At 56.3% G+C, this 14460-nt stretch overlaps 5 protein-coding genes across 5 annotated transcripts; 3 read left to right on the forward strand and 2 right to left on the reverse strand.

Annotated features, from left to right (window-relative positions):
- Nucleotides 1-193: 193 nt before the first annotated feature.
- KVR01_007076 (uncharacterized protein) lies at nt 194-2074 on the reverse strand (the record flags this gene model as incomplete). Its single annotated transcript, XM_044791812.1, has 1 exon — nt 194-2074. One exon carries the CDS (start codon nt 2072-2074, stop codon nt 194-196), a length of 1881 nt encoding a protein of 626 aa, XP_044644507.1.
- Nucleotides 2075-2841: 767 nt separating this feature from the next.
- Nucleotides 2842-6236, reverse strand: KVR01_006697 (uncharacterized protein). The gene is made up of 2 exons (XM_044792972.1): nt 5620-6236; nt 2842-5555 (listed from the first exon to the last, which is right to left on the reverse strand). The coding sequence occupies exons 1-2, from the start codon at nt 5824-5826 to the stop codon at nt 4614-4616; spliced, it is 1149 nt and encodes a 382-aa protein (XP_044644128.1). The 5' UTR covers nt 5827-6236; the 3' UTR covers nt 2842-4613.
- KVR01_007053 (uncharacterized protein) lies at nt 3583-4331 on the forward strand (the record flags this gene model as incomplete). Its single annotated transcript, XM_044790298.1, has 2 exons — nt 3583-4046; nt 4124-4331. 2 exons carry the CDS (start codon nt 3583-3585, stop codon nt 4329-4331), a joined length of 672 nt encoding a protein of 223 aa, XP_044644484.1.
- A 672-nt stretch (nt 6237-6908) lies between the features above and the next one.
- KVR01_006618 (uncharacterized protein) lies at nt 6909-8488 on the forward strand. Its single transcript, XM_044788335.1, has one exon. It carries the CDS (start codon nt 6940-6942, stop codon nt 8302-8304), a length of 1365 nt encoding a protein of 454 aa, XP_044644049.1. The 5' UTR covers nt 6909-6939; the 3' UTR covers nt 8305-8488.
- Nucleotides 8489-10453: 1965 nt separating this feature from the next.
- On the forward strand, nt 10454-13842 carry KVR01_006889 (uncharacterized protein; the record flags this gene model as incomplete). Its single annotated transcript, XM_044787334.1, has 2 exons — nt 10454-11401; nt 11479-13842. The coding sequence occupies exons 1-2, from the start codon at nt 11165-11167 to the stop codon at nt 13840-13842; spliced, it is 2601 nt and encodes an 866-aa protein (XP_044644320.1). The 5' UTR covers nt 10454-11164.
- Nucleotides 13843-14460: the final 618 nt, after the last annotated feature.

Raw genomic sequence — 14460 nt, forward strand, 5'->3', positions numbered from 1 at the left:
TAGGTTGTTATTTCATAGCGGACGTACCGATCGGTTGGTATGCTGGCTGGGGTGGATCTCCTGTGAGACAATCTTGGGTGACCGCATTATTGACCGAAAGACGAAGTCGAGGTTGGGCGATGATGATAGTCACAAGGAGCAACAACAAGCATATTGGGTTGCCTTTACAGCCCCTACCTACCCGTGTCTAGTCTCACTGCTTCCCTAACCTAGCAGCCTTGAATCGACTAACACGCTTTCCTCCTGCTCCTTCGTCCTCGGGATACTCGATGGCCTCCTCCTTCTCGGTAACGAAGCCGCCCTGCTTCTGTATCATCCGGTTACGCAACCGGTGGTATTCGACGGCAGCCTCCTGGTGTAGTAGCGTGGCGTCGAACTCATCCGGCTCCAAGGCGTCCGGGGGCATGTCTCGTTCGACGACGGTCCCAGCGAGCGTCGTGCCGTCCGGTCCTGTCGGGGCTGTCCGCACTTCCTGGTCCAGGAAGCGTGCCGGGGCCTCGGCCGGGCCTTTGGGCCTCACTGGCAGCTGGGTTTCGGATGGTCCGGCGGTGGGCTCTGTCGCGCGTGCCTTTTTGAACCGCGATGTCTTCTTCGGCGTGCTCGCTGTTGGTGCTGCTGGCTGTGCGGCAGGACTCCGCTCCACGATGGTGCTTCTCATAGGGTCGACGTAGGGCTCCTTGGGTTCTTGAAGCTCAACACTGGTAGGGGCTGGTGCTGTATCGATTTCGGGGGCTATGTCCAGCGCGCTGGCAAACTTAACGCCCTTCCTCGCGGGCTTCGACCCTTGCGCAGCTTCATCGCCACCCTTCATAGAGGACTTGGCGGGCTGGGTCGCAGGCGCTGGCTTGCTTGAAGCAGCCGGTTGGACTGCGATGCGTGCGATGCCTTCTTCCGGTATGCTCCCGGCGGCCCTGGCCTCTTCTTCCTCCTCGATCTGGCGGCTCGACTTTATACCCAACCTCGCCTCGAGCTCCTGCATGCGCTTCCTATACTTATCATCGACAACACGCGACCTGGTTCGGCCATGCTCGTCCTCGTCCTCGTCATCCTCGTCATCCTCGTCTTCGAAGTCGTCATCCTCGTCAAGGCTGCACTCGTCCTCGTCGAACTCGGAACCCGTGCCCTCGTCGATTTCCAGCTCAGCAACAATTGGCGCAATGTCGGTCATGCCGTACCTGAGCATCTCCCGTCGAAGCTCAGCGTCCTCGTCGGACTCGCCTTGTGGTATCACTGGGTTCGATATGGGTGCCTCCTGTTCTTTGGCTTCCTTCATTATTTGCTCAAGATACTCCCGCGTCCGGAGTCTTGGGTCTTGACCGTTGAGGTCGTGGCCTGGTTTTGTGTCTTCGGCGAAAGACACGCCCTTTTTTGTCGGGGGACCTGTAGGCTCCACGTCCATGGCATCTGGGTCCGTCTCTGCTTCTGGGATGCCCTCACTTTCGACATCCTGAACGCGCTCCTTGAGCTCGTGCATCGGTGTGTCCTCATCGTCTGGAAGTTCCTCGACATAACCTGGCAACTCCCTCTCCGTCTCAGGCAAGTCCTTGACACCAGCCTTCTCCAGTGCTTCACGGATGGCGGAAGTTGAGTCGCCTGGCCGCTGCAGTCGGGAGGACGTGACGTTGTCGTCATCATCAAGCTCTTCAATAATGTCCGTGATGGGCAGCCCTGAATCCTCGTCCATGGCATCTGGGTTGGCCACGACGTTGACCTTTTCGTACTTCTCCTCGGCAGCCTGGAGCTGCTTCTCCAGGGTTTGCACGTTCTTGGAGACATAGTCAATCCGCCGGGAGAGAAGACTGATGATCTGGGCCTTGGGCTTCACCTCTGGCTGGCCAAATATCTCCTTGACTTCCTTGGTGGTGATGACATGGCCCTCAAACTCGTTGCATATCCTGTCCAGGTCCGCGCGGCCAGCGGGCCCGGATATGGCATCGACCTCTTCCTTGAGTTCCTCGTAGTCGGCGTCACACATGCGCCAGTGTGTGATGGCCTTGCGGAGCTTCTCGACATTTTCCTCAAGCTGGCGGCGGTGCCGTTCCAGGTCAATGAAGTGATCTTTTACCGAAGCCATCTTGAGAATTCACAAGCAAGGGATGTTGTCGGTGGAGGAAGAAGACCGGCACGCAGTCCAGTCGTTCAGAGAAAAAGAATGCTTCAGCCTTCTGCAAGGTTCGCCGAAAAAAAGATGCTTAGGTAATGCCGTGCATCTCTGGGGCAACCCCTGTCGCCGCGTATTGGGTGCGGTACCATAACCCTAGGACCTCTATGCCACCTTAAGCTTGAGTCCTTGACTCGACGTCGGAGGTTTGGACGGCGGTTTGTTGGTTTGTTTTCCAGGCCCATTGCAACTAGACAATGTTCACGCTTGCTTTATCATTCCATGACCTACTGTATCAAGTTTCTCGGTGTAAATTATGCGGTGGCTGTCAAGTGACGAGCCACTGTGCCTGTCGTTGGTCTGGTCACGGTTTGCCCGATGTGACGAAAGTCTGCCACCGAACACAATAGGACCTCTAGATCTTGGGCTGGCTGGAGCCGACGATGTGGCACGGAGATCACTCAATGTCCACTGTCCAAGACAGCGAGATGCTGGGTCGGCAGCTGAAATAACTGCGAATCGTTCAGGTGGTCGGCATTGGTTCCACATCCAACCCAGAAGAAGGACACATTGGAACGCTCGAGGCCATCAAATGTGACGTGACGGTCATGATATCGGAGCTACACTCCAAGTGCATGACAGCTTTTCACAACTACTCCATCACATCCTGAAGTCTGTAAATTAAGGGACCCATGGGTAGAGCAGGGGTACCCAGGGTCCTCATGATCGCCATGAGATAGCTGCAGGTCTCGACTATCTGGGTAGCGATGGTTGCATCTAGATCTCGAGGAGAGCACCCGCCCCAATGACAGAAAACGGCAGGCCAAGAGATGAATCAAGCTTCGCCGAGACTTCTGGCATTTCTTCACAATACCACGGTGGGTGGGTGGGTAGGCGGATGGATCGTGCAGTCAGGCAGTCCTGGCGGGCCATTCACGTCCCCTGCGCTTACAACTTTGATACATGCCTGCACCTATACTCCGTGGACTGCCCTGAGCCGGTAACGATCAGCACACCCATATCGGCCTCTAAATTATCCATGCCAGATTGCCTATCACCGATGCACCGGTCCTCCCCTCCCATGCCTCCTCAGTCCAAATCCACGCTGGCAATCACTCCAATCTTTTGGGGCTTGTTGCAATCCCCATAGAGACCTTCCAAAAACAGTCGAGGTCCCGTCTCAATACTACCACAAACCACCATCTGCCGACATGGGCCTGGTCGACTGTGCTCCTCCCTGCCGGCTCCGAGATCCCGCCGTCCTGTCGTGAATAGAATGAGCGTCCATGGTCACCGAGACCAGCGTGAACGACAAGGCCCTTGAACTGATATAAAGTTATATCGTGCCTCCCGTCATCTCATGTTTGTCAAACCGATGCCTTCATTAGCATCACTGATCAGATTCCCCTTCCCGAGTCTGGCTCCTCGATTGTCTGCCGTCTAATACCCCTGTCTGTCATTTGATACGGCAAGTCAACAAGATGTTGTCCTCAATCAAGACCCTCTCCTTTCTCGCTCTGCTGTCCTTCCTGGCCAGCCCGGCTTCCGCGGTCACATGGTACTTTTTGACCTACTATCCGGCCAGCGGGGCCCAGTTCACCGAGTTCTCCGGCTCCATGGTGGTGCCCACGCTCCCCAAGGCGGCCACCTACTACCTCTGGCCGGGGCTGCAGCCCACCGACAACTCTGGAGTCTACCAGAATGTCCTCGACGGCAGGTCGGGGACATGGTACTTCGGCTCGGGCTGGTGCTGCAGCAACCCGTCGCTGGCCTGGGGCTCCGGCTTCAACACGTACGCCGGCGAGACCAACACGTTCAAAAACGTGAGGGTCGACGGCACCAACTGGCAGTCGACCACCGTGCACGGCAGCACGGGCACGACCAAGACGGACTCGTTCGCGCTGAGCTCCAAGAGCTTCAACCAGGCCATCTTCGCCATTGAGCTGTGAGTGCTGAGACCATGGCCCTTTGTGAACTCGTCGACATAGAATGAGTATGAGACTGATGATTGCGGTAAAAAAGGTACGATGTTCCATGGGATTTCGGAGCCCTTACCTTCAAGAACGTCAAGATTGTGGCGACAGGCAGCTCGAGCTCGTCGTGGTGCACCTCCAGTCCCAGTAACTACAACGGTGCGACCAAGTACACCATCAGCGGTGCGAAGGCTTCCGTCTCGGGCACGACTGTGACCTGCACGATCGACTCGGTCGTTCTGCAGGGCCCTGCTTAATTCAAACGGGCAAAGCATTTTCTTCACTCTTCTGATTGGGCAAATCCGTCACTTGGACTTTTGCCCTATCGATGTTGGTATTGTTTCTTGGATTGCTACCAAGTATATGTATTTCGTCACGACATGGCATGTACATAACTTGAACCGCCGCTCTTGCTGTACATATTCAAGACCAATTGCTGCTGCCAATGCTCGATGCTCCCGATCGTTTCGAAATCAGCCGCTCGACTCCGAGAAATGCAAGAAATGTGTTTTCCGCGTGTGAGGCTGGTGTTGAAGAAGCTATGATCGTTCTGGGCTGGAGGCCCTTGCAGTTTCTTCCACGCCCTCAGTCTGAGGCCCAAGCAGTGCCGTCTCTTCGTCTGCAACCTTCTTCGTATCCGCCTTCTTAGGAGGCGGCGTCTTTTGCAAGGCCGACCACAGAGTACTCGCGATAATGATTGCACCTCCAACCAGGCTCCAACCACCTGGCAGGACGCCCCAGATGGCCCAGTCGAACATCAGGGCGAAAATCACCTGGGTGTACAGCATGGAGGTAGCCTTGGGGCTCTTGTCCAGCTGCAAGCCGGACGTGAGAAGGAACTGCAGAACGAAGCCCAAGAAGCCAAGGAGGACTAACAACGCCCACTCGCGCGGTGAAGAGGGCATTATGAATTCGATGCCTGGCGTGGCCAACATTGCGACTACCGAGCCGACGGTGGCAACCAGTGCAAAATAGTTCACGGAGATGAGGGCATGTGCCCTGTCGCCCATGATGCGTATAGTTGTGTAAGCACCAGCCGCACCAACGACTCCCAGGACAGCCAGCACGATGGCTAACATGCGTTGCGCTGGAGCAACATCGTCCAGGTCCTCCGGGGCAGCATAGGCATGAATATGGTCGTCTACCTTGCCGAAGATCGATTCCGGGTGAGCGATGAGGACCACCCCGACCAGTGCGACCAGACCGGCGATGAGCTCCTTGCGGGTGAAGGGCTGTCCAAGCACGATATAGCAAGCCCATGCCGTAGTGATGGGGATGAGGAAGCGGAAGACGGTCGCCTCGGCGAGCGGCAGGTAGTGAACCGAGTAGTATAACGTGAAGAGCCCCATGAATCCGAAGAGGGCCCTCAGCACCAGCCAGCCTCTGATTTCAGGATGTCCCAGTGGAAAGTACGGTACAGAAGTCCACCACATGTACAGAGTGCTGAGGATGAGTGTTATCCCCATACGAGCTGTGATGATCTGGTGGGCGTATTAGCATCACCCAGGTTTTCTGGAACTCTGAACATGTGTGAGATGTACCGACCTGAAGCGTATGGAAACCGCCACCTCCCTGCTGTAAGAACCGGGCTATGGCGTCCATGGAAGCTCCACAGACGACTGATGAGAGGATCAGAAGTGCACCCTTGTTGTTCTGCCATATTGAACGCCAGGTGCTCTGGGAAGGCTCTGCGGCCGACGCATTCTGTTCACCCACTCGGGAGGGGTTCTCATTGGCAGTGTTTGAAGCCATTATGACCGCGTTAGGTCACCGGAAACGACTGGAAGTAGAGTTGGGAGTAAAATCCCAGGGTCTCGTGCGGAGCACCACAGAACAACTCGACGTCAAGACGAAGAATCTTGACGAAGCAAAATAAAGCAAATACTCTGACATGTATTTTCTTGTGTTAAAAAAAACAGAAGCATATGCAAGAGAGTTCGTAATGAACCTAGTACAAGCACGCCGCAATCAATGCAACGGAGTCATCAGACCGTGCGAACCCCGGGGGGGATCCGCCCTCGTGACAAAAATCTGATGGATTGCCATCCCCACTCGTCTTATGCCGAACGGCAGGCGTGATCGAGCGGGATCTTGGCCGATTCTCGGATCCCTAGCGTCGGAGGGGTGTTCTACCTGTCTCTGCGCTCTGCACGGCATCTAGGACGAGCTTTCGTTGGCTATGCGAGGCTGGCTGTCTGGAGAATGGTTCAGCTGAAATGGCGGCGACTGACGAGAACGGGGCTATGCATGCAAGCTAGTGGCCGTTGGTAGCCGGCTGGATCATGATGAGAGTTGCTTTTGACATGTTGGTGTTATTATTTCCATACGGGTCGTCAAACACAGCGTTCAATGCGGGGTCTGTGTACATCTTTCCCATGTCCCATAGGTGCACCTGTTGGTGGCTCTGAGGCCAAAACATAAGCATCATGTTGCTTCTTCAGTGTAGCTCGGTGGGACCTGACAAAAGATGTGGAAAACTCGAACCCAGTTGGTTGATTGGTAAACGCCCACGGTACCTACCTTCTGCTGCATCGGGCAGTCAGCTATAACAGCTTTGCTCGAGTATCACATGTGCGATACTCGCTGTGACCTGCTATAGGACATACTTACCGTGGGCTTGCTTCCTATGTGATCTTTACACAGATGGGTATGGGAATAGATGCAACGGAATTTGGGCAAGGGTAGCCAATTGCTTGTAATTGCCCAGGTACTTAGGTACCTACTGTGTAGGGGAGGTAGCTAACACCTGCCCGTATCCGGTCCCGCCTGGTCATCGGATCCCTGCTTATGCCGAATTGACGTCAAGCCAAATGCTCGACGCGCACAGCTTTCGACAACATCACAACAGAGTTAGTAAACCACAACATGCTGCCTGACCCGGCTCTTTCTATCACTATACCTAGCGTGCACGACGACGCCACACTTGAATGCCGCATCTACCATCCTCAATCTCTAACTGCAAACCCTCGAGCCCCACCCTGGCGCAAGCATGCCGCTGTGCTGGCTCACCCCTACGCGCCCTTGGGAGGCTGCTTTGATGACCCGGTCGTTGAGACCTTAGCAGCAACTCTCCTGAGGCAGGGCTTTCTTGTCGGCACCTTCAACTTCCGCGGCGCAGGCAACTCGAGCGGGAGGACCAGTTGGACATCCAAGGCCGAGAGGAGTGATTACATGTCTTTTCTGGGATTTGTCTACTACTACGTGCACTATCTGGACCCTTTCCCACGAGGGCAGCCTTCCGTGAGCTCTTCTGACCTGCCGCTGTCCCCCACGACCAATGAGGCTGCCACACACGACGTTTCAGAACCAGAGCGTGCCGTCGACTGTCACGTTCTCCTCCAGTGTGGCTACTCCTACGGAGCAATGATAACGAAGCTCTTACCGCCACTGGAGTCCGTGTTGGAGCTGTTTGTTGCTCCCAAGAATGCTTCAGCAGCAGCAGACATACGCCTGCGGGCCCAACACCTCGCCGAACAGCAGAATGTCATCCTCGGCAGTGCACGTGCGGCTCTGATGGAACCAGCCAGTCCAATGTCGCCCCGGAGGGCAACCCCCGGTCTGCGGATAGGGGGCGATGAGGACAAGAGGCGGAGCCAAGACCACGGGGGAAGAAGGAGCTTCGCCATGGACGCGGAGGAGAAGGTGCGGGCCGGCGTGGCAGAGCTCATGAAGAAAACAAAGACGCATCAACGTCACAGCCACCGCAGGAAGGGTAGCCACCCGAAGGAGGCGGAAGTACCAGCCACCAGCAGCGGAAAAGAAGCAGACAAGGGGAAGGAAGAGGACCACCTGCCAGCTGTCGCCGGACTGCCGTCCCCGATGGTTGCCTACCTACTGGTATCTCCTCCGGTGGGGTGGGCCACCAGCCTGATGACCCTGAACCTGGGCAACCCCGTGTCGGGCCTCTTTGGGAAGCACGCCCGGCCCAAGAGCAAGGACAGAGAGGGGGACGCCGCTTCACCGAGCCCGGCCGAGTCCAAGCAGGAGAGGCAGAAACTGGTCGACCACCCGACTCTGGCCATCTACGGAGACTCGGATGTGTTTGTGGCCGTAAAAAGATTCCGGGACTGGGCGGCTAGGCTTCAGTCAACCCCCGGGTCTCGGTTCAGGGCCCATGAGATCTCGACAGCCGGGCACTTCTACATCGAGGAGGGAACCATGCAGCGGCTCGCCGATGCTGTGAGGGCGTTCTCTGGTGAGCTGCTGGTGCAGGCGCAGGAGCCGGCGTGACTGCAACTACTCCTTTTACGCGTTATCATTGTGTCGCTGTCGATGTTGTCGTCACCGTCGCTGTCTGGGTTGCAACAATGGATGTTATTGGTTGTGGGTTTTTGCTGTTGATGCGTTAGAGTTACGATACCCTAGGATAAAAGCGTACTGTCACTTGAGCATATTGATTATCCGAGAACATGGCCCCGTGAATATCACTCTGTTATGGTGTGTGCGCTTATCTGGCCATTCTGTAGCAACCTGCCCGAATCGCCCACTTCGACGTAGTGTTGTCCGCACAAAGGTTGCGGTGTGGGCCACTTGCAGCCCACATGTTCTATTAAGTAAGACTGCATTGCGAGCAGACACATCTTCTATGCAGAAGCATATGATGCACAAGGTTAAACGAAGCAAGTCAGACAAGTTGATGACATGTGGTTGTGAAAACATGCGACTGCACAAACTCTGTATTACCCAGCCCGCATGCAGGCCTTGTAGTATCCATCTTCACATGCTTGCCCGGCCTACCTGCTCGAGTTCCCCACCAGCCCACCCCTCCATTACCCCGTGGGGTGCGCCGTGGCGCTGTGATGGCGGGGGGTCGCGCGGGGTCCTTTTGTGTGACTCGCGCCTTGTCCAGGTCACTTGGGTCCCATAGCATTGAGTTCACGCGGAGATGCAGCTGGTGTGGTGGGCAGCCAATGCAGGTGTCTCAGTCCAAGGAGTAATTTCCTGTGGTATTACCGCATTTCCTGCAGCGAGAGATGCAGCCCTGCCGACCTCGACTTGCTAAACATGTTTCGAGGGCAGCGCAGGCGTCATTCACGTGCCAGTGCGTAGAAATAACCCTCTCTCTCTCTCTCTCTGTCCTTATCACCGCCATCCGAGGACGTGCGTCCTTGTCTGAGTATCTTGTGCTTCTATCCCCTTCTAGCCCGCGGGCTAGAAAGCTCGATACGCTCCGTCCCACGTCCCAGCGGCCTGGGCGGCTAAATTTATCATTATCTTGGGGGGTGAGGAGGGGCACGGTAATCGCAGAAGAGTGGAGTCCTTTCTATCGGAAATGCCTCTCCCCTTTGCCCAAGCGTGAAACCAGCGGAGGCCCTTGCCCGCTCTGGGCCAACCGGCGGGAGAACGGCGGCGTTTTTGTTCTGGGTGTAAGTGTGCAAGGTCGATTACTGTGTAGGACTAATAAACAGCCTGACTCGGGAGATTGGACTGTTGGGGGCGATGACGGCTGGTGAGGCCAGGGAATGGGCCCAGGGAATGTGCAAGTTGGCATGAATAAACCTTGTGGGTTGGGCTGTTGTTCACTCGTGTGGTTGTGTGGTTGGGTGTGGGTGTGGATGTGGATGTGGGACCGTTGTTCTGTAGTCTGTGTGGCTTTGGGCGTGCATGTGAAAGCTGCCCAGCCGGTGAGAGTACTCCAGTACATAGTGAGCAGATACTTAACTACTTAGTAGTCTATGAATCAGGAGCTGGGAGGGAGGTCATACAAAGCCCGGAGTGGTCAGGTCAGGTCAGCGAGCTTTTTTCAGCTTGGTTGGTCTCACATCAGACGGAACTGGCTGCTGCTGTCGTTGGTGACACCAGTAGCAAGTCGCACATATCCTCGACATTGGATGCCCGTTCCTGGTTGCCGTTGTCTCGAGGGACGGGGAAGGGGTGCCAGTAATAAAAAGGGAGGAAACGAAAAGGTCACGAGGCAAGGCTGATGCAGGCTGAAGCACCGAGATCCTCGACGGTCCCGTCTTGTGCTTCGCTCTCCGCCTGTTGAACAATAAACCACCTCCCTCTCCGTTCTTCTCGGGAGGTGCATCCGAGCCCTCAGGCTTTATTCAACGGAATGGTTGGTTGCACATTGTAGGACACACGAGCGGCTGCATCGGGCTTGATCTGCCCTCCAGCCCCAGCTGACCGTCCAGCAGGTAAGGACCTGGGTAGCACCGCTTAATTGCTCCCAGGTAGGTAAACCTGGAGAAGGTGGTGTGGATCAAGCGCAGAGTACGGGGTAGACTAGGCGCAACGGAGCGCTGCTGCGACAGTAGGCCGCGCTGCCGCAGATCAGAACCCCAGATCCGCCGTCACAAGTGACCAAGTGACCTGGAAGTGACCAAGTGACCTCTTGCTTCCGCGCATCAGTGGCATAATGCACCCAATCATCGGCCTGGCCTTGTCATCTCCCAAGTCTCCGTCCTTGTGGGATCCCCCCAAAAGCTGCCAGGCTGCGTCTTGCCAAACATGTCATTCCCGCGCCGGCGAAGCAGGCCATGTGCAGACTAGCATCGTTGTTGCATTACCCGCCTCGTCCCGCCGTCTTGCTTGTCCTCGTGCATCCACCTCGGTTTTCCCTGTCGCACCTATTAGGCCTATCCAGGTGATACTTAGACCGCATTACTCTTGCCATCTCCTTTCTCGTTGGACTGAGACTCTATCTGACCCGCCTCGACTCCCCACCGCCTTTCCCGGGCCTCAATGCCCAGCCAGCCCATCTGTCCTCGATCTGCGGTTATTCTTGTCCATGTCGTAGCGTAATTGGACCGCCTCCCATTCCAAGGACGCACCTTCCAACCTCGTGCTTCCAAGTTCCAACTGGCATCGTCTTTTACGCTCCTGGCCCCTGGCTCCGTCTCTCCCTTCTTCTTCCCCTTCCAATCCATCCTTGCGACCTGCACCTACAAACGACTGCGACATAATATCCACCTTTACCTACGTTGTCAGCACCAACCCAACCCAACCCCGACGGGAACAAGAAACGGCACACATCCAAGTACACATGCCCTGATGCCGACCTGAACTGAAGGGACCTCACCAACAGACATAACACGCATTTCCCAATGTGCCGACAAAGGCGACCGTCCCATTGCTCCTACTCGTTGCGATGAACCAATACCTCCACGTTCTACCGTCTCCTGCCCACACACATCGCGATGGCCAACAACAACCCGTGAACCAGACCCGCCCCTCCGGCGCATTGCCCGCCCACCGCCTCTCCAAGCTCATAAAGGGGGCCAACGAGTACCTCTATCCGGCCCAGGATGCAAAGAATAGCTCCAAGGCGGATGATGCTCGCAAACTCGAGGAGCGCAAACACATCCTTGCTTTGCGCATGAAAAATGTGAGTCTCTCTGCCCCGTCCGTCCTGCCTGTGGTACTCGGCGACCAGCGACCCTAACCCATGTGCAACCGACACAGGCAACTTCCGCGTCGCAATGGACTTCGGCAGCGCAGGAACTCGACCTCCTTGAGGGGAACCACAACTGGAAAGCAGAGGAGAATGGCGTCGACGGCGTCTACCGACCCGATGTCGTGCGCGAACGCATCCGCGAGCTCGATGACGCCCGCACCGCCTGCGATATCCGCCGAATGCTCCATCTCGTGAGGACGGCCCTGTCGCGTGAGCTCGGCGGTCTAGGCAACATCGACCTGTACAAGCATTCATATATTGGAACGAAAGACCTCATCGAGAAGTACGTACAGTCGGCGGTAAAGACCATCGAGGATCTTGTCGAGAAGAGCGGCTACCCCGGCGCATTACCCGACGACTTGGACCACAACGACATTCTCGAAACCCTGGTTCAGACGCGGCAAAGCTATGGCAGGTCAGCCCTGCTTCTGAGCGGAGGAGGTACATTTGGAATGATGCACGCTGGGGTTCTGAAGGCCATATTCGAGGCCGACCTCCTCCCCCGCATCATCTCTGGCGCCTCTGCCGGCTCTATCGTTTGCGCCGTCTTCTGCACCAGGACGTCGGACGAGGTACCCGAGGTCATCAGGAATTTCCCCTACGGTGACCTCGCAGTCTTCGAAGAAGAGGGAAAGGAAGAGACGGTACTTGACCACGTCAAGAGGCTTCTTACCGAGGGCTCCTGGTCGGACATCAAGCACCTGAAGCGGGTCATGAGAGGCCTGCTTGGTGACATGACCTTCCAGGAAGCATACAATCGAACCAGAAAGATCTGCAACATCTCAGTCTCCACCGAATCGATTTACGAACTCCCACGGCTCTTGAATTACATCACTGCGCCCAACGTTATGATCTGGTCAGCGGTGGCTGCTTCATGTTCTGTGCCCTTCATCTTCAGTGGTGCCACGCTCCTTGTCAAGGACCCGCAGACTGGTGAGCACATGCCATGGAACCCGAGCCCTCAGCGATGGGTCGACGGCTCTGTGGACAACGACCTGCCAATGACAAGGCTAGCCGAGATGTTCAACGTCAACCATTTTATCGTCTCACAGGTCAACCCCCATGTGGTCCCGTTCCTGGCCAAGGACGATAGGCTATATTCAGAGCATGACGATTCACGGCCGGAACTATTTGGGACGTCCCATAACTCGAACCTTGCGACCACTCTCACAACACTGGCCAAAGACGAGGTTTTACACCGGCTACAATTCCTGGCCGAGCTAGGAATTTTCCCCACCGCTGTCACCAAGCTCCGAAGTGTCCTGAGCCAGAAGTATTCGGGCGACATCACAATCTTGCCCGAATTCAGTGTACAGGACCTCCCGCGCATTCTCAAGAATCCCTCGGTCGAGTTCATGGAACGAGCTACCCTGGCGGGTGAGCGGGCTACATGGCCGAAGCTCAGTCGCATCAGAGATCGATGCACGGTGGAATTGGCCATCGACCGGTCGATCCAGGTTGTCAGGACAAGGTGCATCTTCAGCCAGAGCCAGGTGAACCTGCGCAGACTTGTCACGGGCGTGGAAAGGCTGGGACTTCAGACGTCCTTTGCTCATGGCCTGCACACTGCTGGCTCAAACGGGGCGGCCACTGCTGGTGCTAACACACAACCATCGCCCTTGTCAGACAAGGCCAAGCTCCGACACCAGCGTCGAGGCTCCGGAAGTAGCATCCCCATGCTTGCGAGGCACCGCAGACATCTGACCGAGATCGAGAACGCAATCACGGATGACGACACTGCAGACGAGGAGCGCTTAGAGCTCGGATTGAGGAGGACCGGGACTGCGTCATCCTTATCCGGGAGGAGGGACAAGCCAAGGCTGAAGAAGTCACTGAAAGGACTGGCAGTCTCGCTGTCTAACCTTGGACCGATGACCAGCCCATTCCCTGTCTATGCCAGCGGGACGGAGAACGAGAGAAGCGAATTCGACTTTTCGAAGCCGCTATCGCCGCCGAAGACGTCCTCTCCTCCGATGGACTCACTGACCCCTCCTCCTCAGCCTCCTTCGCGTCTACTCAGGTCTCCGATCACGTTCTCCCGGTCTTCGCCGCATCTACTGTCGTGGCCCTCGCCTCGTCTAGACATTGGCTCACCCACAACTGGCGATCTCGACACCTCAGACCTGCACACCAGCGATGGGGATGTCGAGTCCACCGCAGCGGATAGCACATCAGACCCCGACCCTTATACTCAATCCTGGCTCCCAGACGAGGATGAGACGCCGCGAAAGGAAGACCGCTCGGCGGATATCGAGATAACTGTGGAGCAGGCCGACACCACTGACGACGGAGTAGGGGGGTTGCCGTTGGCTGCGGCTCTTGCTGACGATGAGAAAGACACGACGGACGACGGAGATGGACTATGGGATTGACTCGTCGAAGGAAGGGTGAGCTTCGAAGGCAGCGATGCCGAGACGACGGGTCGTGGAGCTGTAGATGCCGACAAAACCGGATCACATGTTGCGGATGGTTGGCTGGACCCCGATTTTCGGGAGCCCCGGCAGATGGAAGACGACATTGTGCATATACTGGACGAAGAGATGGGGTGGATGGCATAGTCATTTCACGGCGCAAGTACCCAATATAGGGACACGAGAGGGGCGCAGCATCATGGTTTCGGGAAGCATTGTTGCAGAGGTTTACACAGTCATTGCCCCTTTTCTGAGGGGCATCATGATGGGTTCAAGCACACCCAAGGGCATTATACATTATATATGGCGTTCGACTGCGTAGTCTGGGGCGAGGTTGGCAGAGATTACTGGTATAGAAATGCAAGAAGCGTTATCAGGTCTGCAGGGTGATGCACCTGCAGCGAGCACCAGCCAGCCCACGCATAAGCAGCCCGTCTTATTCCATTGTGATGTAAGGCCTGGCGTTGCACACCCATCTGGCACGCGTCAAAAGCCCACAGCTGACTTTGTCATGTGAGGTCTCCGCGGGCAAGCATGTCTGTCTGGTGGACAAAGGACGTCGGGAAACGCCCCGTTCAC

This window comes from Diaporthe batatas, assembly GCF_019321695.1.
Source record: "Diaporthe batatas strain CRI 302-4 chromosome Unknown Contig00007, whole genome shotgun sequence".
NCBI lineage: Eukaryota > Fungi > Ascomycota > Sordariomycetes > Diaporthales > Diaporthaceae > Diaporthe > Diaporthe batatas.

Coding starts and splice junctions, on each gene's coding strand:
- KVR01_006618 (XM_044788335.1), top strand. CDS start 6,940: ATGCTGCCTGACCCGGCTCTTTCTATCACTATACCTAGCGTGCACGAC.
- KVR01_006697 (XM_044792972.1), bottom strand. CDS start 5,826: ATGGCTTCAAACACTGCCAATGAGAACCCCTCCCGAGTGGGTGAACAG. Junction 5,556..5,619: donor GCGGTTTCCATACGCTTCAG/GTCGGTACATCT, acceptor TACGCCCACCAG/ATCATCACAGCTCGTATGGG.